Source organism: Rhodamnia argentea, chromosome 7, assembly GCF_020921035.1.
Source record: "Rhodamnia argentea isolate NSW1041297 chromosome 7, ASM2092103v1, whole genome shotgun sequence".
Lineage (NCBI taxonomy): Eukaryota > Viridiplantae > Streptophyta > Magnoliopsida > Myrtales > Myrtaceae > Rhodamnia > Rhodamnia argentea.
Window position 1 is genome coordinate 8,531,166 of NC_063156.1, and position 23,096 is coordinate 8,554,261.

Below are 23,096 nucleotides of genomic sequence, written 5' to 3' on the forward strand. Positions count from 1 at the left end.
GGAAAAGAGAGATCGCCCCTTATTTCTCCAACGTATTTACCAATTCAGAACGTCCCTCGCCTCGTCTTGTGTATAAATACATGCAAAATCTCCGTCTCCACGCCCTCACAAATCCTCTCGGTTCATCCTTCTTGTCATCACCAATGTCTCTCGTCGCTTTTCTTGATGGCGGCAAGAACTTGTCGTGGCTCTGCCTGATCTCTCTGCTGCTACTGCTTCTGCTTCGGGCCTCTTCCAAGGTCGTCTTTGCCACCAAGAACGGTGGCAACGCTACGTACCCGGCGCTGTTTGCGTTTGGGGACTCGATCCTCGACACGGGTAACAACAATAACCTCAGGACGCTGAGCAAGTGCAACTACCCTCCTTACGGCAGGGATTTTCCCGGAGCTGTACCCACCGGCCGGTTTGGTGACGGAAAAGTCCTGTCGGACTTGATAAGTAAGTACCTTTTTTTTTTTTTTCCTTTTTCACTGAGATGGAATTAGATGCAACCCGATTCGATTTTGTAGTACTCTTCGGTAATGAGCACATTGAACTATAGCAGTGCCTGATGTACAATGCTGATTGAAATTCGAACCTGCACAAAATTCTTAAACAGCGGAAGGGCTCGGAATCAAAGAGCTATTACCAGCATATTTGGATCCTAATCTAAAGGACGTGGATCTTCCGACGGGCGTTTGCTTCGCTTCAGGTGGCTCAGGCTTAGATCCGCTAACAGCCGGAACGCAGGTTCATTTCTCGCCCTTCAATTCTTTGAAATTTACGCTCATCAGCTCTCCAAGCACTCGCTCCGAAATAGTCGATCATGTGTCTTTCAATGTGCCAGGGCGTATTGGCCATGGAAGATCAACTGAAGCAGTTCAACGAGTACGTAGGGAAGCTGAACGCGGTCGTTGGAGCCGAAAACGCCACCGCCATACTCAACAGCAGCCTCTATCTGATGTCTGCTGGCAACAACGACATCGCCTTCACCTATTTATCCGCCCACCTACGGCCCATGACCTTCCCTGAATACGCTGATTTCTTGGTGATTTCCACTTCAACTTTCATCAGGGTAGATTCCTGTTAGCCATGGAAAATGCATCATTTGAATCGGCATGCGTCCTTGTATATCTAGCTCGCCCATCGCGGAAAGAATCCAAAGCATCCTCCCATATTTTGCTTTTCATTTTTGCTTTCTGTACGCTGTTTACAGGGCTTGTATGCGCTCGGCGCGCGGAGATTTGCACTCCTAAGCGCTTTACCATTGGGATGCTTGCCATCGGGCAGAGCTCCGGTAGGTGGCCTTCTTTGCTCGGAGTTGGCCAACCAAGCGGCGCAATTGTTCAATTCTAAACTCTCCGCCATGTCGAGTTCTCTCACCGGCGAACTCACGGATTCCCGGATAGTCTACATCAACGTCTATGATCCTCTCCTCAATCTAATACGAAACCCTAATCAATTTGGTAAGCACTTAAGCTCTAATTTCCAACCACATTCATCACCATGCGCGCTCCCAGCATGCATTGCCTTTTCATTGCAGTCTTAAAGAGTTCGCTTCGCAAACTTGACACTACAAAAATGGGCATGTAAAATTTTTTCAGGTTTTCGAGTCGCTAACGTAGGATGCTGTGGCGTACTAACGCTGCTGTGCAATGGACTGAGTCCATTCACTTGTCCGAACGTACCGGATTTCGTTTTCTGGGACGCCGCTCATCCTTCCGAGAAAGCCTACCGCGCTCTCGCTCCTGCCATCGTCCAGGCGTGTTCGAACATGTAGCGCGGCGGCTCCACGAGCTGATTATCGGGACCTTCGTGTCTACCTTACAAAGAATCATCTGGCTTCTTGGTTTAGTGTTGGGGAATTGTAATTAATGAATGTTTTCCGAGTAAAAGAGATCTGAATCATCCACGTATGTTTGGAGTAAAACATTGCGAGTGGATTTATTTTCGGAAATGCTTTCTTAGTTTGTGTTGCATTATACAATAACGACGATATTATATTTTAAAGAGTAGGTACGAAGTGATTTACTAGATCGACCAACTCTCATCTTCTTGCTTGAGTCTTTTATAACTTCTCCATTTCTATTGAACTTTTCCCCATCCTGTCTTCGTTTGCTTTCGTTCATTTCCATACGCCTCTATGTGCGCCCTTTTTGCTAACGGTCAAAAACAGAATCGATATTGTCTACTCATATATTATATATATATATATATATCTTTTAATCGAAAGTAGGAACACCTTGTTATGATATTATGAAAATGTTAGATTACTACATTGAGAAAAATAATTGAAAATTAAAGTTTACAACTTTGATTATATGATATGGAAAGCCTTATCCAGTGCATATGAATGAGTAGTTTGTGTTGAAATATAACACGCGGAAACTAATCAAGATCTTACAAATAAGTCAATGCGAAAAAGCTCATAAAAATAACGAGAAACGATAAAAGACACCAAAGATTACGCGGTTCGATCCGAATACCGATACCTATATCCACGGAAGAGCCAGTAAGAACAATCCACTATAATCGGAGAATCGCAGTTATAATCGCTCAATACGCTCGTGTTTCCCGCACCTAAATTACATCCAAGTCTCAAATATTTATAAATAATAAAATAACTCAGATGTAAAACTTACGAACAAATCCCTTTGCGATTGAAACCCTTTGTATAGTCCGAAACCAAGAACGTGCAGAGTTCTCGGTTTTCTTTCTTCTTCGTACGAAGGCTACTGTGCGGCGACCCTTTTTTTCTTGATTTGCGCGGCTTCTTTTTCGTCGTCTTCTTTGTGCGTTGAGAAGCCCGAAAGAACCTCTGGCGGCTACAGTGCACTCACCTTTTTAAACCCACGCCCTAATACCTTCTGTATTATAGGGTCAACAACTTTTCTTCTTTTTTTTGACCTGGGCCCACCACAAGAACTAATATATACTAAATAATGATGGGACCCACGCCCTAGTACCTTCTGTATTATAGGGTCAACGACTTTTCTTCTTTTTTTTTGACCTGGGCCCACCACAAGAACTAATATATATAATCCCTTCTTTTGTCTTGTAGCGCCAAGGAAATTTGCAGAAATTTTCCTCGCATCCCAATTCTTGATTCATTAAAGATTTTCTTTTCCCAAATCAACTATTGAAAAGGAAGCAGATTACTTGTTGAGGCCATGATTATGAACCAAAAGCTCTGATACCACGTTGATGGGAATAAGACAAAGAGAAATGACGATTTAGACAGCTCGAGAGGAGGGGATTTTGGTCAATTTATAAATTCTCATTCTCATACCGAAATGGTTACAAGACAAGCCTTTATATAGGCATAATACAATGACTCTTCAATTACACGACTCATAAATAAAGAACAACTAAATGCATTAATCAAAATATTGTAACTCTAAAAGACACTTGGAAAGACTATAAAGCATTAAAGATAGTTCTTGATTCATGCATTAGGGCGTGCATGCGCCTTGGGAGTCTAATGGAGTCATCGACACCTTGGCGATACTTAATGAATTTGGTTTAATTTCCAACAAAACTCCCTCTTAAACCAAATTCTCTTCCATCAATCATTCCAAGTAGACTCTTGAATTTTCGAAACACATCGATCTTTAGAGGTTTAGTAATATGTCTGCGACTTGATCTTCGGTCTTTACATACGACGCTTCGATTTCTTTCTCCGTCACATGTTCTCGAATGAAGTGATATCAAACATCGATATGTTTGCTTCGTTCATGCAAAACTAGATTCTTCGCCAAAGCAATGGCTGAAACATTATCGGCATTAATCTCTGTCGCATTCTTCTGCTCCAAATGAATTTCTTTGAGAAGTTTTCTCAACCATATCGCATGACGTACGCATGAAGATGCTGCAACATATTCGGCTTCACATGTCGAAAGTGTAACACTGGATTGCTTCTTCAATGACCATGTGAAAGCAGTATCACATAAGAAAAAAACGAAGCCTGAAGTGCTTTTTCGATCATCGATATCTCCACTATAATCACTGTTTGAAAAACCTCTAAGTCAAAAATTTTGAGATGGATAATAACGTAAGCTGTGAGAAACAGTACCTTTGACATATCGAAGTATCTTCTTTGCAGCTTTAAGATGAGAGGATTTTGGTTTCTACATATATCGACTCATGATTCCGACACTATACAATATGTCCGGCCTTGTACATGTCAAATATCTCGGGCTCCCAATCAAGCTCCTATAATATGTCGAATCAACATCGACACATTCATCGAACTTTGAAAGTTTGGCTCCGCATTCCATTGGTGTATTTACCAATGTACAATTCTTTATGTCAAACTTTTCAAGTATGTTTTCCGCATAACCTTTTTGGGAAATAAAAAACCCATCACCACTTTGCTTTACTTTGATACCGAGAAAATAATTCATGAGACCATTATTGGTCATTTCAAATTCTTTCACCATAGATGCCTTAAAAGCATCAATCATTGCTGCATTATTTGCTGTAAAAATAAGGTCATCCACATATAAACAAGCCAATAGAACATCACCTTTTTCATGCTTGAAATAGAGCACATGTTCATATGGACATTAAGAAAATCCATTTGCCTTGAAATAGGTATCAATTCTGGAATTTCATGCTCTCGATGCTTGTTTAAGTCCATACAGAGCTTTCTTCAATCTCAGCACTTTGTCTTCATGACCTTTCACAAGAAACCCTTCGGGTTGTTTAACGAAAATTTCTTCTTCAAAGATGCCATTTAAAAATGTGGATTTGACATCCATTTGATGAATTTTCCATGCATTTTGAGTTGCAACAAAAATGATTAATCTAATCGTTTCCAAGCGAATGACAAGGCAAATACCTCATCATAATCAATTCCAGCCTTTTGCTTGTGCCCTTTTGCGACGAGCCTAGCCTTATAATGAGTGACTTCTCCTTTCTCGTTCTTTTTCGCCTTATAGACCCATTTGACACCAATTGCTTTCTTGTCCTTCGGAAGATCCGCAAGTTGCCATGTTTGATTTTTCTCAATAGCTTCGATTTCTTCATTCATGGCTTTCCTCCATTTTTCTTCTTTTACAGCATCATCATACACAATCGACTCACAATCTGCAAGAAGGCATACAAGGTGAAGTTCATCGGTAACTTCATAAAGCTCGGACAATCTTCTCGATCTTTGTGTTGTTGGTTTGTTGACACCGTTTGAAGAAGTTGGTGTTGATGAACTCGGACTCGAAAATGATGTTGGAGAGGAAGGTGAAGGTTGATCCTTCAACTTCATTTGACTGGAATCACCATGAACATTCACTTGATCTTTTGTATTGTCCTCCCATAAAGCATCTTCATCGAACTGTACATCTCTACTTATGTACACTTTTAGAGTGTTAAGATCAAATAATTTATAAGCTTTCGATGAAGAGTCATACCAAATAAAAATGAGCTTTTTGTTCCTATCTTCCAACTTTGATCTTTTCTGATCCGGAAGATGAGCATATGCAATGCTCCCAAAAATTCTCAAATGTGAAACACTAGGTGTTCTCCCAATCCATGCTTCTTGTGGAGTCACACCTTCAAGTCCATTTGTCGGACATCTATTTTGAAGATAGATTGCACACATAACAGCCTCACCCCAAAGTTCTTTGGGCAGATTTTTGCTTTTCAACATGCTTCGAACTATGTCAAGAATGGTTCTATTTTTCTGTTCCGCCATGCCATTTTGTTGAGGAGAATAAGGAGCCGTCAGGAAATGCTGAATATCATAATCATCACAAAATTTGTTGAATGTGGCAGAAATAAATTCTCCTCCACGATCGGTTCTCAAGGCTTTAATGAAATAGTCACTCTCTTTTTCAACTAATTTCTTGAATTGTTTGAAAGTTTCAAACACTTCCGATTTTTCTTTAAAAAAATACACTCAAGTTTTTCAAGTAAAGTCATCAATAAATGTAACAAAATATCGATGATTACCATATGACTGGGCGTGATTGGACCGTACACATCCGAATGGATCAATTCCAGCGGCTTCTTTGCTCGAAAAGTTGCTTCTTTTGGAAAGCTGGTTCTAGAATGCTTGCCGATGACACATCCTTCACATAATTGATCAAGATGATCAATATGTGGTAAGCCATAAACCATCTTCTTATGAGAAAGCATATTGAGTCCACCAAAAATGAGATGGCCGAACCTACTATGCCACAACCATGAAGGATCATCCACATATGATTTTAAGCAACGAGCCATTTCATTTTTTATATTGAGAGTGAACATCCTGTTCTTCGACATCTTCACGGATGCAATCAACTTATTATTTTGATCTCTTAGCACAAGGCTAAGATCTTTCATGTGCATAGAATATCCTTTCTCCAGAAGCTGTCCCAAACTCAAGATATTGCTTGACATTTTTGGAACATAATAAATGTTAGAAATCAAATGAAGTGCCCCATTCTTCAAACGAATCCGGATTGTACCTTTGTGTTCGACAAGAATTTGGGAATTATCACCGAATGAGACTTTCCCTTTGACTGTCTCATCTAACTCGGCAAACATCTCATTTCTTCTGCACATGTGGTTGCTTGCTTTAGTGTCCAAGTACCACGTATCACTCTTTTCTCCTCCGTCTTCTTTGAATGCCAATAAAAGAATGTTATCGGTATCATTCACCAAGTTTGCCTTTTCATCTGCTCCACTATTTTCTTTATGTCAACAATCAGAAGCATAATGACCCAGTTTATTGCAATGATAACAACAAATTTTAGATTTATCATACCATTGACATCTCGAATTTCTCCCTCTTCCACAAACAAAACGTTGATTTTAGTAGCCACCTTCTTTGCGAGCAAATTCCCTTTTGCTTCCTCCACGACCTCTTCCATGACGGTGACCACGAACTCGACCTCGATCTTGATTAGTGCTTCGAACTTGCACAGGTTCTCGTCTTTGTTCCTTCTCATCTCGGATCGGCAACCGAGTTTAGAGTACTTCCTCCACCGGTTCATGCTTATTTGTTCCGAGTCTTTCTTCATGGGCTTGTAATGAACCCATAAGTTCATCGATCGTCATGGCATCAAGGTCTTTGAATTCCTTGATTGCAACCGTAATGTGGTCGAACTTTTTGTCTAACGATCGAAGAATCTTCTCGACGACTCGACCATCGAGAACTTCTTCACCACTTCTTTTCATCCGGTTCACAATTGCTAAAACTCTTGTGAAATAATCAGAAATCGACTCGGATTCTTTCATACAAATTACCTCGAACTTGCCTCTTAGAGTTTGAAGGCGAATCTTTTGAACTTTTTGTACTCCTTGGTGTGTGTTGCGAAGTATCTCCCATGCCTCCTTTGAAGTAGAAACGTTTGACACTTTCTCGAACATCGAATCATCTAAGCATTGATAGATGATTGACAGGGCATGCTGATCTTTTGATCGAATCTTCTCCAAGGCATTCCTTTGATTTTTATTCATGGTAACTTCATCATCTAGCTCATCATATCCGTTATTGACAACTTCCCAAACACTATAGGTGCCGAGTAGAGCTTTCATTCTCGAAGCCCGGTTACCATAGTTTTCTTTGGTAAGGCGGGGATATTGAAAAGGAAGCAGATTACTTGTTGAGGCCATGATTATGAACCAAAAGCTTTGATACCACGTTGATGGGAATAAGACAAAGAGGAAGGACGATTTAGACGGCTCGAGAGGAGGGGATTTTGTTCAATTTAGAAATTCTCATTCTCATATCGAAATGGTTACAAGACAAGCCTTTATATAGACATAATACAATGACTCTTCAATTACACGACTCATAAATAAAGAACAACTAAATACATTAATCAAAACATTGTAACTCTAAAAGACACTTGAAAGACTACAAAGTATTAAAGACAGTTTTTGATTTATGCACAAGCGCGTGCATGCGCCTTGGGAGTCTAATGGAGTCATCGACACCTTGGTGATACTTAATGAATTTGGTTTAATTTCCAACACAACGAAATAGCTCACGAGTTCCGATTCTTCTGAGTCTTCAAAGAGCCGGGTGGAGAAATTCCATCACACCCACGAAATCCCTCCCTTCGATGACCCGGTCACCGGGTTCCGACCCAAGGATGTTCTCATCTTGCCCGAACACAAGCGATAGCAACCCTCGCCTGTGGCCAGCCGTCGGCCATGGCGGTGGCGTGCGTGCGTGACAAGAAGAAGAAGACGACAGTGAAAACTGGTAGAAAGTGAAAAGTGGAGAGGAGAGAGAGAGAGAGCGGGTAACGGGAGAGAAAGGAGTTAACGGGGAATAAAGCAACGGTGAAGAAAATTTAACAGAGGGGATAAATTAAGGTTGATGGTGAGACCCAACTTACCACGTGGCGAATTTTTATTGAATTGGCTTAAAGATGTGCTGGCACTTTAGAAGCTTCTAATATTTTCTCTGCATTTGCGTTCTAGCGCTCGGTGCGGAGATTGCATGTCAAAAGTAAGAGCATCTTTGCTTTTACAAAAGGGGTTAAAGCATCACGTGAAGAGAGGACCCACCAACAATGTTTCCTTCTTTACTCAGCCTTGTAAGCCTATGTAAGGCACTCCTCACCTCAGTTCTAGGCATCCTTCAATCCCCGAATTCTCTCGCTCATAAGAATTCTCTTGAAGAAGCCAGCTGTTGTGGCAAGGTAAAGCCCGAGTAGTGAAAAGGCGAAGCGCCATGAGTTTCCTGGAGAAGATTGGGTTGAAAGCCAAGGGGCTTCGGAAGCCTCGGTATCAGGCCTACGGCAAAATCACCTTCGAAGAAGTTGACGAGGTAAGCAACTTCAAAGCTCCGAATTTAACTGAAAGTATGCTCTATGATACTAAAAGGGCAAAGAAGGGGAAAAGTGTGAGGGCCTACAAGGCCACCACAAGAGACTACGATGGTAACACTGAAGTCCACACCTCAGCATGGGAGGACCAAGATGTTACCAGAGAATGGGGATTCTACCACATATCTGCCATCCAAATCTTAGCCAAATGGCTAGGAAACACAGGTTTGGATATTCCTCTAACCGTTGTTTTGAGAGACAAGCGTATTCTTGATACAGAACGACAGATTATGGGAATTTGGTCTACCAACCTGTACACCGGAGCGGTATATACAGAAATGTTTCTGAATTTGCTTATTAGTGCTGGTGACCGACACAAGCTATCGTGTTGTGTCATTGATGCGAAAGCTCAGGTAAACATGACGGAGGAAAGTAAGGGTTTAAGCTTGAGCATTAATACCCACTTTGCCTGGCTAGAACGACCATATCCCTACACGTCTAGGGATTACATGTTCAGAGCCGAAAAAGAATCAGACGGAAAGAGCATTTACATAAAACCCAGCACCGTAGATGCCAGAACAATTCCTCAGCCAATTGAAGTCAGCAAATCAGAAATAATCCGCGATTTCAATTTCCAGAGAGAAGAACCCCCTTTGAACGCTCAAGAGGCTGCCACTACCAGAGGAGCATATACGGTCAAAAACAACAAGCTTTATGTTAGGTTTGAGTAATCCTCGGAGCGTAGCAGAACCCTCTCAAGATTCACCTCCAAAAGGTTCACCACCAGAATCATAGACGAATGACCAGAGTCAGATCCCGATTAAGTAGGGAAAAGCACCGCTGATAGCCCACTCCAGCAGCTGGTTGACTCAGCTCAAACAGCTCGAAGAAGACCGACGAACAGATGGAGATTCTACATGATGTCTGGAATGCCGTCAAAGCAGGAACTCAAGACCCAGTATTCAAACATGCTACTTGGAAGATCTTTCGAAGTTTTCCAAAGGGTTTGTTAAATAGATAATTTGTATGCACGTCCAAAAATAGCTACTTATTTCTTCCATGTTACCAATATCATGAGGTTGTTATTGTTCCCTACAAGATGAGGGTGTGGGTGAAGACGTAGGTTTTGATAATGAATTTCTAACTGGTTCTCATGTCGTAATTTTGAGCATACTGTGGCAAATTTTGGATGTATAGGCAAATTTGGGACTAGAGTGAAAGTTCGGGATTTATGAGACAAAAAAAAAAATTTGAGACAGAATTAGGGGTGGACTTAAAATTTGAAATTTTTTAGGGGATTTGGCCGAAAGTAATAATAAGATTGAAATACACGAATTACCCCTTCATTGTGTTTGATCGCATAGGGCACTTTTTGTGACCTGGATATTAGGCATATTAGCATATAATGGCACGTTCACATTATATGAATAATTTTAGACAAAACGAGGTCGCTTTGCTAAATATTTTTTCATACTTGGATGAACAGTACCATGATGTTTGCAAAATAAAGGTAGAGCACGACCAATCCACTCTCGGTTGCAAAACCTCCATCGAACGACAGCACCATGTAGCCGCCGTTGGACCCCATCTCGAGAGCTCAACACCCCTCTGCATGCTTGTTGACCTTCTGATCGTTGAGATCTCAGCAAGCTCGACGGACATGACCGAGCCTCCAGATCTCGGCGAGCTCCGTGACTCCTCCTCTAAGTGACTTGCCGTCGAGCCTTTCAAAAAGCCAAGCCATGGCCGAGCCTTCTTTGGATCTCAGTTGAGCCCTGGCCGAGCACTGGCAAAAGTAGAAAATTCTAAACTGAATTAGCATATGTACAGTAGGTTTAAAACTGATCGGATGATTTTCTCATTTCAAGCCTGAATCAACCTAGATCTGCTCAAATCAAATTAATTAAATCATGTGAGAGCTGGTTTGAGCCCATCCCAAGGTCAGAGTCTCTTTTATTTTTTTTTTTAATGGTTTTCAAAAATCGAATTATCGGTTTAGTTTCAAAGCCCAAGGATGCAATGACCAAATAATTAACACAACATTACTTAAAAAATGTTAACATTTCATCCATAAGAAGTTAAGCCATGGAACTTTAACGACTCGTGACATTCAAGAATTTTGTTCAGAGCCACACATCAGGATGCTCTTTGGCCATCTCTTCGAATCAGGGCCCCCCAATGCTTGTTGCTCTCAGCAACTTTTCGCTTTTATTCTTTCGTTCAGGTAAAGATCCTTGCTGCGATTTTTCTTTTGGGTAACAGATTTATGCTGCTAATCAAAGTCATGTTCAGGGCAACTTGACTAGACCATCTCCAGTAAGATGCTCGTGACGTTACGTGCGCAACCGATAAATTTTCGGACTAACTTCTTTCGCACGGATCGGCAACATAGAGCTCAAGACCTTTACCCGGACCCCTGTTCTGCACATGTAAGCCTTCTTTGGTTCGCCAACCGCGTCGAAATCGGCATGGAATTTCATTTGGGGGGGTCGTCTCGTGCAGCGACTTGAAGTATATGACTATTATTAAAGTCTCTAATTGATGTTTCAATACACGGGGAAACTTTTGGGAACATTCGAACCTTAGATTTGAGTTTTGAATCAAGACCCATTAAAACACATTTCCAACTCCATTTCACCCTCCCTTTCTATGTGAATGGCTTGACTATGTCTAAGATGATACGTTTAGGTTCATGCTCTCAGTAACTTTCATGTAGAACTTATAGCTTTAAACGAGGTGTGGAAACTGATTTACTATTTTATTCTTTTACTTTCGATATTATTATCCTTTTTAACTAATACGTTACTACGAGGTTGGCGGGGTTTTAGGCGAGCATTTTACTCCATCAAATTCATTATTCCTTGCCGTTAATTTTCAAATTCACATAATGTCGCACAAATTGATCTCCGCTGCTTTGATGCTTTACCATAGATGACAATTAACAAGTGTGGCGTCTTTTTCTCGGCCCACTGTTCGGCGGTTGTCTTGTAAGAAGTTCAAATAACAAGTACAATTTGATTTACAGTGGTTTCAATCCTATGAAGTACCATGGCCCAAATTAAAAAAACAAACATTATATGACGGAGTATTAGGTAAGATACTGTCTTTTACGTATTGTATCCTCTAACATGTGAGCCATCTTTTAGATTTTTGTTCTCAAAGTGTGTTTGGATTGTCTGGTAATTAGATTTTACTCTTTTCCCTGATTTTTGGGGGATAAAATAGCTAGGAATTAAACATCTTTAAGGACAACTGCGAGACCGCCTCTCCATTCACCATCCCGACCACTTGAATCGGCCACCCTCGACAAAACCAGGAAGTATTACTCCATCTAGTTCTTTGCTAAAGGCAACCATTGCTCTCAGGGTCAAAAAGTAGCTTTTGTAAAATTAATGCGGAACTTGACGGTATCTTGCAAGTTAAGTCAATGCGAAATTACCAGAGAAATAAATGATGAACCATAAAGGACACTAGATATTTACGTGGTTCGGTCCCGAGTGTCGGTACCTACTCCACGGGAAGAGCCAACAGCAAGTTATCCACTAATAATCGGAGAATTAGAATTACAATCTCTCATACACTCAAGCGTTTCCCACAACTAAACTAAGTCCAAAACCACGCTTAGCAAAAAAAAAAAAAAAAAAACTCAATCGGATGCAGAATTCACAGCACAAATCGTCCATGTGTCCGGAGCTTGCTTATGTATGAACCAAAGAAACTCTCCACTCTGTGGGGCTCAATAAAGGACTTCAATGTGTGGGAATTAAGAGAGTCTCCTGTGCAGAAAAAATCTCGAGAATATAGATTGACCGATTACTAAAGATCTCCTCCCTCACGCGGCTTGAACAAAGACGTCCACTTGTCATACACGGACTCAAGCTCGAGATATAAATTAAGAGTAGAGGTCATCATCGGTGAAACTTCCGATGGCCCGACCTCCCGTCCCGCCAGATCCCGCCACTATCAACCCCAACCACCGGCGCCGGCACATCTCCGCCCCCACCCGGAAGCGAGGCTTCATCTCCAGGTGCCACACTACTAGCCTATTCATGTCCATTGCCATGAGCTTATGATGTCAGTTCATAAAACATGAGGATCATTGTTTCCACTAGATATAGGTGGCTTCCTCTCTCTATTTAAGCATGATTAACACGAAGAAAATCACTCGGACTTGTAATAGTTCATAAGTTATCTTACGAAATTTCAAAATCCAGCTCTATTTGCAGTTCCTATGAAGACCAAGACTATTGACTGATTTTGAAGCAGCAAGAGACAAGACCTTGCATACTGGAAAGTCAGACACAGAGCATTGCTAGGAAAAAAAAAATCCTCACTGTCATCGCATGATCAATTGGATAAGCGGTGTAAATCTTGTTAGGATTAAAACCCAACGAATAAACAGTTCAGCGAGGAATTTAAAATGACAACGATTACGTGAACTCACTCTTGCAAACTAGCAGCATATCGGATTCACACCCTATATGAAATTAGCTTGAAAGAACCCCGACGAATTTTGTGGTTCAAGAGCGCCGTGATCCAGCAAAATGATCTGTCTCCTTTGCCTATGTGCTTTTGCACTTTGCCTACAGAACCATCCTTAATAATCCACATGTTAATAATTAAATTACCTTGAGCAGTCATATGGGCACAGACGAAAGAGAGAATTACAGTTCAAATATCGCAGAACAATAAAAAAAAAAAAAACAATTCAAGCAATCAGGAAAAGCAAGCAAATATCCACCTTAGAGAGCTGCCCGTTCTTTCACCGTGTCAACATTGCATTAAACCAGTATGGCAGGAATCAAACAGAAGACAGGAGTTTGACTCGCCACGTAGAGAAAGAACACGCTATAAACTTGCATGAAAATTATAATCTCAAAATTCTGGTTCTCCATATAATGTCGAGGATGAAGAATCACAATTGATGACTCATGACAACTTATTTTTTAAAAAGTCACGCTTATGACAATCTAGTCCTCCAACGCTGGCCGCCGTCAAAGATGAGGTTTGCACAGTGGGGGGTTTTTTTTTTTTTCCCCTTTTTTACAGTATTAAAAACTTATCAGTTTATGATGAAAATATTTTCCCCGAAAATTATTTCGGTGTCTTTCAATTTAGTTCTGTTCAAATTATTAGTTTTCTTTCCGAAAAAGTAGAATTCCGTTGTTTCATGCTTAGAGATATGTTTTTTTTTTTTTGAAAAATGATTTCCTACTATCAAAGACGGTACAATCTTAATCATAGATCCATATACCATTACCGCGTATTTTCCTCCTATCAAAGACGGTACAATCTTAATCGTAGATCCACACATCATTACCTCGTATTTTGCATAAAACACTCATTTATCGGGATATCGTATGGTCAGAAATGCTAGCAGCCTTTTTTTCCTTTTTTTCGTACTAACAAATTCTAGTAAGTGTTAATAAATGTCAAATAAACTGTTGGTATACAAAAAAAATGACCAATGCTTCTTTCTAGGTAACTTGTTTATGGAATGACCATTTTTTTTAATAGTTCACAAGTTAGTATTTGTTGTATCCACTCGCCAACTTTTATTTACATAACTTACCTTCGCTTTGAATTTATTGACTCTTAAATGCAATAACCAATCCAAATTAGAGTGCCTTTCCAACTTTTCTCAAATTAAATGACCAACTGGTTTTGTTTTACTGATTTTCATTTGTGTTACTTACCAATCTTTATGTTTTTATATATTTACGAAAAATTTTAATTTTTTTTCCAACATTTATTTGACTTAAATTAAAATCAAATAAACTTTAATAATCCAAAACCATTTGCCAATTTAATTGGAAAGAATTTGGTAATGGGAAAATCTGGTAAATGAAGAAAAAACAAATAAACATGGGTAAGATACTTAAATAAGACTTAGTAAACCGAAACTAGCTGGTAAAAAGCCGGTAGATCATTCAAATAGAGGGTGGCCAATTTATATAAGAATTGGCAAATTTAAGTTGTTTGTATGAGAGTCAGCTAAACATTGGAAGTTGGTAAATTAAAAAAAAAGTAAATGCTAGTAAGTAACTAACATGAGAGTTGATAATCTAAAACTAGTTGGTAATTTAATCGGAAAAAAGTTGATGAGTCACTTAAATAAACTTGATTTATTCTTATAGTAAATTTAAGGCATCGGTAAGAAAGACAAATAAAAGTTTGTACAAGATAAGAAAAATTGCTAATTTGTGAGACGTCAAAAGGAGTTAACGATTTCATAGAAGCGTCAGTGATTTATTAGCATGTTACTGAAAAGTCGGGGTTATCGATAACTTCTTTAATCAATATTTTTTTGAACTAAAATAAGTGGGGTAATTCCTTTAACGACATGGTGAAATCATCCTCCTTTTAATGCGAGGGATAGTAATTTTTTTTCCCAATTTTTTTTTTTTTGGTCTAACAGATTCCCCTAAAAATTGATTGTGCCGAAATCTACCATATTTTCAATCACGTGGAAACCAACGAAAACGTCGTCGCATCCATTTGCTTTGTTATAGTTTTCCCCAAACAACGGTCTGAAAAAACTAGGAATCTTCCGATTCTTATTTCTTATATAGCCTGTGTCGGTTTGCTCCTGTCGCCGCCGACCGGGCCGTGCTTGACCGATCGAGAACAGGCGACCCGACCCGCTGAAGCTCTAGATGTTCGCTGAAGCTGTCTGATCCACCCACGTGACGTGGAATATTCTTTTTTAATTGAATATTCAAATAAATAGAATAAAAAACCCGATTCAAAGGGAGCTGAGCGAGAAACGTAAGAAAAATCGATCCGCCTTGATCCGATCCCGAGGACAAGACATTTAATGAAGCTGCCCGAACGATCCAAAAGCGACGGATGCGGTGCGGGTTGATCATATCAGGCCACGGACGGACGCGATCGCTTCGACCGATCTTGCTGCATTTAATACGTGCTTCGGCCTTCGGGAGCACGACGTCGCCCGATTGAGAGCGAGAAATGTTGTCCCAATTGGTTTAGATCGATTTATCGTTCGATACTTGCAATGATATCGGTTCCGTGACGAAAGCAACGACTTAGTACGTGGCCAGCAAAAGGTAATAGACAAGACACTCTATCTATAACCGTTTATATTGATTGGAATAATTAATTAATTGAAAAGTTGTTTCATTATCAATACTAATTTATGTCTAAATATGAAAATATTTTTTGTTCAAACGTTTTTGTAAGCGATGCAATTAATTATTTTTAAAAAAATATTTTTCAAATCATTTCTTTTTTTTCATTAAACAAACAAAGTATTAGTTTTGAATGAGATAGTCCGCATTATCCTAAGAGGGCATTCGATTCTATGCTTGCTAGGACAAGGAGGTTAAGGGTGATGGCTCCTTTTGTTTACAAAAAAATAAAAGACTTAAATATTTTTTTTAAAATGATCATTCATTTTGTAAGCCATTAATTAATTAACGTCAATAATGAAATTTTTTTTATTAAATTAATTATTTTAAAAAATATGAATTTTTCATGTCATTTATTTTTCGAGAAATAAAATAGAGCGTAGATTTGTTTCGTTTTTCTTAAATTATGCGGTGATTTATCTATCTAAACTAAACGAGTCGGTCCACAAGAAGAACGTAATTAAATACAATTTCAAGGGGGAGATAAGATTATAATATAAAGTGCTTAGGCAATATCCCTTCCCCCATAAAGTTCCGCCGCTCTCGCGTCTCTCTCTCAGAATTTTGTGGTCTGCCGAGCTCTCTTCACTCTCATCAATGGCTACTCAAGGCCAGGTCATCACTTGCAAAGGTATACCCCTCTCTCTCTAGTACGCACCATGTCTGTATTGATCTAAGCGTGCATCAAATGAACCCTAATTTTCTGGAGCTTTGGCCGATGATCTTCGAACCGAAATGTCGCGGCAGCCGCCGTCGCGTGGGAGGCGAACAAGCCGCTGGTGGTAGAAGACGTGCAGGTGGCTCCTCCGCAGGCCGGGGAGGTCAGGGTCAAGGTCCTCTTCACCGCGCTCTGCCACACCGATGCTTACACTTGGAGTGGCAAGGTACTCGACGGTTTTTTTTTTTTCCCTTTTTTGTTTTGGTAAGGTTTTGCCCTCATTTTTTGTCTCGTTCTTAGCATGCGCGTGTTCAAATCTGATAAAATGGGTTTAGGTAATAGTAAATATCTTCTCATCTGATGGCGTAGTACTCTTTTTTCTAATAATTATCACCAACCGGTTCAGTTTTTGTCGATCGGTGTCGTCGAGTGCCAAAGAGGGTCTCTACCAGTCCTCTCCAATGTGTGTATGTGGGGTGAATTAAAGAATCACTCGTCGTGTTGAGGTGAAGTTACAAGTCTCGAGAGTCGCAAGCGCTGTGCTTGTGAAGGTTTCAAATTGATGTGTTGGAATGTATGACTTTTATGGGATTTATCTCCTGCCTTGAGTCATTAGCTTACTATTTTTCTAAGTACATATTGACGTGTTGATAATGTTTCATTGTTGAACCCCATTTTGTGGTATAAGACTCAACTTGTTCTTACCTTAGGCAGTAAGAAATTTTACACCTAATGTTGTTAATCTGAACTTTAGAGTGGGTTGATACCTGTAAGGGGATGGTGGTTCTTCTCGAGCTTAAACACATGATGGGCTATTTAAATTCGTAATTTATATCCGATGAAGACATCTTCAAACACAACACGATCGTGTAAGTCATTAAAAAATATGATGATTTGAATGCTTAGAAGTATAATATTTATCATTCGCTGGCAAAGCTTAGCATACCATAAAATTTGAACAGTCCAGAGCAATACTCTTTTTTGGATAGGCAATAGTACAGTACAATGGGAGTCACCTTGTTGCCAGTCTACATGGGACTCGTCAATGACTGTTGGCAACTTCAAAAGTCAGAGATAGAAATAAGATGCTTTTATTTGCAACGTTCCTTTCACTATTTTTGTTGTTTGATGATTTGGTATAGCTTGCCACTCAGCTAACTGTTGTTAATAAGGTGGTTGTTATTATGTTGATGCTCGATACCTAATCTCTACTTGCAGGATCCAGAGGGTCTGTTCCCTTGCATTCTTGGCCATGAAGCTGCAGGGTATGTAGCATCCCCTGTTTCTTTTCATCAAATATTTCTGGGTCACAAATCTTGGATTGATTTAGTATTGTCCCTAAATTTCCTGAAGGATTGTAGAGAGTGTCGGTGAAGGGGTTACTGAAGTCCAACCAGGAGATCATGTTATCCCCTGCTATCAGGCAGAATGTCGAGAATGTAAATTCTGCAAGTCAGGGAAGACTAACCTCTGTGGCAAAGTTCGGGCAGCAACTGGTGTTGGAGTGATGATGAATGACCGCAAGAGCCGTTTCTCTGTGAATGGAAAGCCTATCTACCATTTCATGGGAACTTCTACATTCAGCCAGTACACTGTCGTTCATGATGTCAGTGTTGCTAAGATTGATCCCAAAGCTCCACTGGAGAAAGTTTGCCTTCTTGGCTGTGGTGTTCCCACAGGTAAGGGGCTCTTTATGATGCCCTTATGATTCAATTAGGACATGCTAGATAGTAGTTGATTTCCCTGGAGAAGATGAAGCATGTTGTGAAACTCTTGTGGCTACTTCTGGTTTCTACTATTGCAACAGATCTTTCTAGACTTGAGTATCACAAAAGCCGTTGTGTTTTCTAGGTTTGGGCCTATATATGTTGTTCCTTCAGCTATATCGTGTTGCAACTTTCGATAATTGTCCATTGAACAAATAAAAGAAAAAAGGTGGATCTGGACAATTTTGATTGTGCAGCACTCCCTTGTTTACTTCTTTTATGGACTATGGTATACTACTTACCAATGCATGTTGTTTATTTAGCATGGGATGGAACCTGGCTAAATATTGTCTGACAAGAGTACTTAGTTAAAACTATTGTGGGGTGTGTGTGTGGCAACTTGTTCATTAGCATCTTCTACCTTGATTAACATGTGGAATGTGGATTTCTGCTAGATTTTGTTTGGTTTTTTCAACTGCATTTTTTTAATGGGTAATGGAGCTTCTTTTAGCTGATGCCACTTGATGGTTGGGATATGGTTTGGTTAAAATGTGTGGGTAGAAGATAATGAATCAATGTATAGAAGAAGTGCAAAAAGCAGAGGAGAAAGTTTCAAAGCATCCTTGCATTGCAAACCTTAAACACTACAGTTGCTCCTGGACAAGATTTGGAACATTTAAAATGATTATCCTTCTCTAAGTTGCTGGTTCATTGATGCACAGTTAAGGGAGCATGATATTGTCGATGTTTTCGGTGTAGTACTAGAATCATCCACATCTAGATGTTGCTTTGAGGTCCAGAGGATCTTTGAGGCTTGAGGCACTGATAAGTTCCTAATACTTGAATTCGATTAATTACTCTGATTTTCCATCTTCTGGTGGTCCAGAGGATCTTACCCCGTCTGTCAACGAAATTTGATTTGATCTTTTGGTCCTTCTCTTTGATTTTAGACTTTGCTGCTGTGCAATTTCCATGGACATGAAAATTGACCAAGTTCCTGCGCTTGTGCTGGAAAATCATAGAAGTTCTATCATATAGTCATCATGAAGAAATTCTCTTGTGATAATTAAACAACTTGTCAAATTCGTTCATGATGGTTGCGTATTTCTTCGTAGAGAATATTTTGATTGGCCTCTTAACATATTTCCTTTGCCATTTAGGACTTGGAGCAGTATGGAACACAGCAAAAGTAGAATCAGGGTCTATCGTCGCTGTCTTCGGCCTGGGAACAGTTGGCCTTGCTGTAAGTCGAACATAGTTTTCTTTATGTTCCTTTTTGCTGGCCAGGTGACAACAGAGTTCTTTATCGACACACACTGCTGACAATATATTAGGTTGCTGAGGGTGCAAAAGCAGCTGGTGCTTCCCGTATAATTGGTATAGACATTGACAGCAAAAAGTTTGATAGAGGTAAGTCTTTACTTTTCTGACATTTACCTTTGATGTCCTACATGTATGCTTTTAGGCAGTTCTTTTGTATTTTACTGTCCATGTCAAAGCATACCATACAAGGCAAACACCTCCCATGAGGGAACATCCTATAAAGAATTACGTTGTAGCCAAAAAGTAGGACTTTTCTTGTCATGTCTCAAGCATCGCCTGGCTACTGAACTTGCAGGAAAGTAGATATGAGCCTCCGAGTATTGCTCGAGGAAGTTACTCGTTTTTCTCAAATATGCAATGGTTATGTTTTGATGCTCTCGTTGCTAGATCGTAGACTGTCAAAGTGCATTTTATGGATTACAAAGCATCCTTCTTCTATGTCACTGGTTTCTCATTCCCTAAAATTGAAGAGCCTCCGAGTATTGCTCGAGGAGTTCTTTCTTTTTTCAAATATGTAATGGTTATGTTTTGATGCTCTCATTGCTAGATCGTAGACTGTCAAAGTGCATTTTATGGATTACAAAGCATCCTTCTTCTATGTCACTGGTTTCTCATTCCCTAAAATTGATTGGTCAGTTTGTCAGAAAGCTCATGGTTTGTATTCATGTTGACAAATCTAGAAGTTAGGAATAATCTGAACTTAGCCGTTGCAAGAAATCGGAACAGTAGGAATGTAAATTTTCCAAATTATTGAATCGGTGACATACTATAAGAAGCTAAATACTTCCAAAGATGAACCTCGCTGAGTCAGCCTAAAATTTAGCAACCTTCAATTTGAACTATTTAGACTCACGTGTACAGGTAAGCGATAGATCATTGTGTGCTGTGGTTAATTCAGTTCTGAGTCGGTACTTTCATCAATGTAGATAGCTGTAGGCATGATGCTTATACATTTGAAAATGTCTGCTTGCTTTGGGGCTTTGTACTAGGTCAATTAGCATTGTTTAGTTCAGTTTATGGAAATTCATAGTCATGTATATGACGGTGATTTGCAGCAAAGACATTTGGAGTGACTGAGTTTGTGAATCCGAAGGAGCATGACAAGCCAATCCAACAGGTTCTTGTTGATCTCACTGACGGTGGTGTTGACTACAGTTTCGAATGCATCGGGAATGTCTCCGTAATGAGGGCAGCTTTGGAATGCTGTCATAAGGTGAGTTTTGCTTCTTATTGTTGACTCTATTCGAGAGACGGAATATGCACCTAATTTTGCTTGAATTACTTCCAGGGCTGGGGAACGTCAGTGATTGTTGGTGTGGCGGCATCAGGGCAGGAGATCTGCACGCGTCCTTTCCAATTGGTAACCGGTCGTGTTTGGAAAGGAACAGCTTTTGGTGGTTTCAAGAGCCGTTCGCAGGTGCCGTGGCTGGTCGACAAATATATGAAAAAGGTGTGCCATCTGTCGCTTCTGTGAAATTTGAATTACGTTGGAGCAGATGATATTATATCCTGACTTTTATTTGTCCGCAGGAAATCAAGGTTGATGAATATATCACCCACAATTTGTCTCTTGGGGAGATCAACGAGGCTTTCCATCTGCTGCATGGAGGTGATTGCCTCCGTTGTGTGCTTTCCATGGATTAGAGCTCTGGTTGACAGGCCAGTTCATGGTGCAATGCCTGAAGTCTATGCTGCATATGTAACAATCCCAGCTATAGTGTCCACCGGTTAAAGTGCCACCCAAATAAGATGCATAATAGTCTGTCGTCTCTTTGCTGTTGGTGGTGGACATTTTCTTTAAATCTGCCTGTGTATTCACCTGTAAATTTTGGCACTTCATCTGGCTTTTTTTTGGCTTTTGCGCTCTAGGAACATTGAGCTCTGGTTGAAAATGCTTATCCATATTTCTCCATTTCGTTCATCTACTGAAACTTCTCATTAACTAGATTCTCCATTTTGTTCCACAAGGACCTATACCTCCACCAATTATGCATTGCCGTCTGCAAGGTCAAAACTTTTTTGAACTACATAGGAGACGATTCGATTTCGCTGTCCTAGAGACAGCTCATGCTAGATATATTGACGAGATCATGCAACCTCTCTCCTCATGTAAACGAAAGTGGAACTTATTGCACAGGAGAAACTAGTTGGTACAGAGGGTATCTCACTAGAGTAGAAACTAGTTACTCTCCGCAAATGATACTCGCCGATCTCAGTTCGGAAGCTGTGGCGATACAACCTAATTCTTCAGCAGTTCGCTGTCTGCCTCATCCCGTTATCCTCCAAGTCCATGCATCCGAAACAACTTACTACTGGGTTTATGAACTGTAGAAACCTTTTATACACCAGGGAACAGAAAACCAAGGTCGGTCTGTATTACATCGATGCGGATACACATCCGACAATAACAAATACTCTGCGTGAACCGCGACTAGCCGAGACCCTTTAGAAGCCTCTTTGTAGTTTCAGCTTTGGAAGGAAAATTAGTACATTCATAGACCATGGCACAGCCATTTGACCAAGCAGGACGCTATGTGGCTTGTCAGCTACTTGTTGGTTCGGTGCTGCACTTCTTCTTCCTTCGCTGGAGTTTCTTTCTTCTTCTCTACGTCTGAACCTGCAATGGACGCGCCAAATGATTACTTCCGCATGTCCCTGCAGGATTTCTCATGGTTTGAAACAGAGAGAAGGCTACGTAACAGACAAAATTCTCATGTCAAAGGGGACAGGGAAACATAATGATTGCCGTGTCCAACTGTGGTCGTGTCATGTAATAACGGAATACAAAGAATTACCGGGTTGACTCTCATGGGTGTCATCCGTTTCGGATTGCTTAGTCGAATGGACCACACCAAATCCTTCGTCCTCGCATCTGGTCGCGTACTCGTGTCCGAACGAGTGATACATCACATCCCTTCAATGGCACGAAACACCCACGATTTAAATCGCGAAAAGAATGGTCGAAAGAAGCCCGACCCGATTCAACAAATACATTCACCCATCACCCCCACGAACCCTTTAATCTCGCCTATTTTACGCACTCGATGCGCATTTACTATTGCTCATGCTACTTACCCGGTCTCTGGGTTCTCAGCCTTGTCCATGACGTGCGCGCTCTCCTGCTGGCTGGACAGAGAAGCGTCCCCTTTGAATCTGATGCTGCAAGCTCTCTTGCTGAGGACAGGAGCAGCGACAGGTGATGATGATGAGAACGAGCGTTGAATTGGGTGGTTTCTCACCGATCTGATCGCGTGAATCATCTTCATGGGACTTCACGGTAAGCCCCGCTGAGCTGAATTTATACATTGATAATGTGACGTGATCGAAGGTCTGTCCAATAAAAGTCGTCCATTTTGACGATAAGGGATGAGTTTAGCATCCGACTTTTTACTTCCACCTGTTGGAAAAGTTGCGTTCAGAAGAATCAAGAACCCACACACGCACGTCGGAGATTGGAGAGGGAGAGAATGCGTTGGGAGCTTCTGGTGCGTGCCTGGCGTGAAAGTCAAAAGATAACTGAGAC

General features: G+C 40.5%; 4 protein-coding genes and 1 long non-coding RNA gene across 7 annotated transcripts; 3 read left to right on the plus strand and 2 right to left on the minus strand.

Annotated features, from left to right (window-relative positions):
* Window positions 1–131: 131 nt before the first annotated feature.
* LOC115752478 (GDSL esterase/lipase At1g23500-like) lies at window positions 132–1,759 on the plus strand. Its single transcript, XM_030690682.2, has 5 exons — window positions 132–438; window positions 599–729; window positions 827–1,054; window positions 1,196–1,445; window positions 1,584–1,759. The coding sequence occupies exons 1-5, from the start codon at window positions 144–146 to the stop codon at window positions 1,757–1,759; spliced, it is 1,080 nt and encodes a 359-aa protein (XP_030546542.1). The 5' UTR covers window positions 132–143.
* Window positions 1,760–8,499: 6,740 nt separating this feature from the next.
* Window positions 8,500–9,488, plus strand: LOC115726776. Of its 2 annotated transcripts, none has more exons than XM_030656810.2 (2): window positions 8,500–8,585; window positions 8,621–9,488. In XM_030656810.2, the coding sequence occupies exon 2, from the start codon at window positions 8,645–8,647 to the stop codon at window positions 9,467–9,469; it is 825 nt and encodes a 274-aa protein (XP_030512670.2). In that variant the 5' UTR covers window positions 8,500–8,585; window positions 8,621–8,644; the 3' UTR covers window positions 9,470–9,488. The 2 variants fall into 2 exon arrangements, with proteins under 2 accessions (XP_030512670.2, XP_048139132.1); XM_048283175.1 differs by having other exon boundaries at window positions 8,534–8,588; window positions 8,622–9,488.
* A 2,705-nt stretch (window positions 9,489–12,193) lies between these two features.
* Window positions 12,194–13,472, minus strand: LOC125316086. Its single transcript, XR_007199405.1, has 2 exons — window positions 13,183–13,472; window positions 12,194–12,781 (listed from the first exon to the last, which is right to left on the minus strand). It is a non-coding gene; the product is annotated as an uncharacterized LOC125316086 (long non-coding RNA).
* Window positions 13,473–16,434: 2,962 nt separating this feature from the next.
* LOC115752535 (alcohol dehydrogenase class-3) lies at window positions 16,435–21,485 on the plus strand. Its single transcript, XM_030690768.2, has 9 exons — window positions 16,435–16,517; window positions 16,634–16,770; window positions 17,763–17,809; window positions 17,898–18,223; window positions 19,411–19,493; window positions 19,585–19,660; window positions 20,629–20,786; window positions 20,862–21,023; window positions 21,104–21,485. Exons 1-9 carry the CDS (start codon window positions 16,484–16,486, stop codon window positions 21,215–21,217), a joined length of 1,137 nt encoding a protein of 378 aa, XP_030546628.1. The 5' UTR covers window positions 16,435–16,483; the 3' UTR covers window positions 21,218–21,485.
* A 440-nt stretch (window positions 21,486–21,925) lies between these two features.
* LOC115752539 lies at window positions 21,926–23,052 on the minus strand. Of its 2 annotated transcripts, none has more exons than XM_048283187.1 (3): window positions 22,649–23,052; window positions 22,369–22,487; window positions 21,926–22,228 (listed from the first exon to the last, which is right to left on the minus strand). In XM_048283187.1, exons 1-3 carry the CDS (start codon window positions 22,837–22,839, stop codon window positions 22,179–22,181), a joined length of 360 nt encoding a protein of 119 aa, XP_048139144.1. In that variant the 5' UTR covers window positions 22,840–23,052; the 3' UTR covers window positions 21,926–22,178. The 2 variants fall into 2 exon arrangements, with proteins under 2 accessions (XP_048139144.1, XP_030546634.2); XM_030690774.2 differs by having other exon boundaries at window positions 21,926–22,190; window positions 22,649–23,045.
* Between the last annotated feature and the right edge of the window lie 44 nt (window positions 23,053–23,096).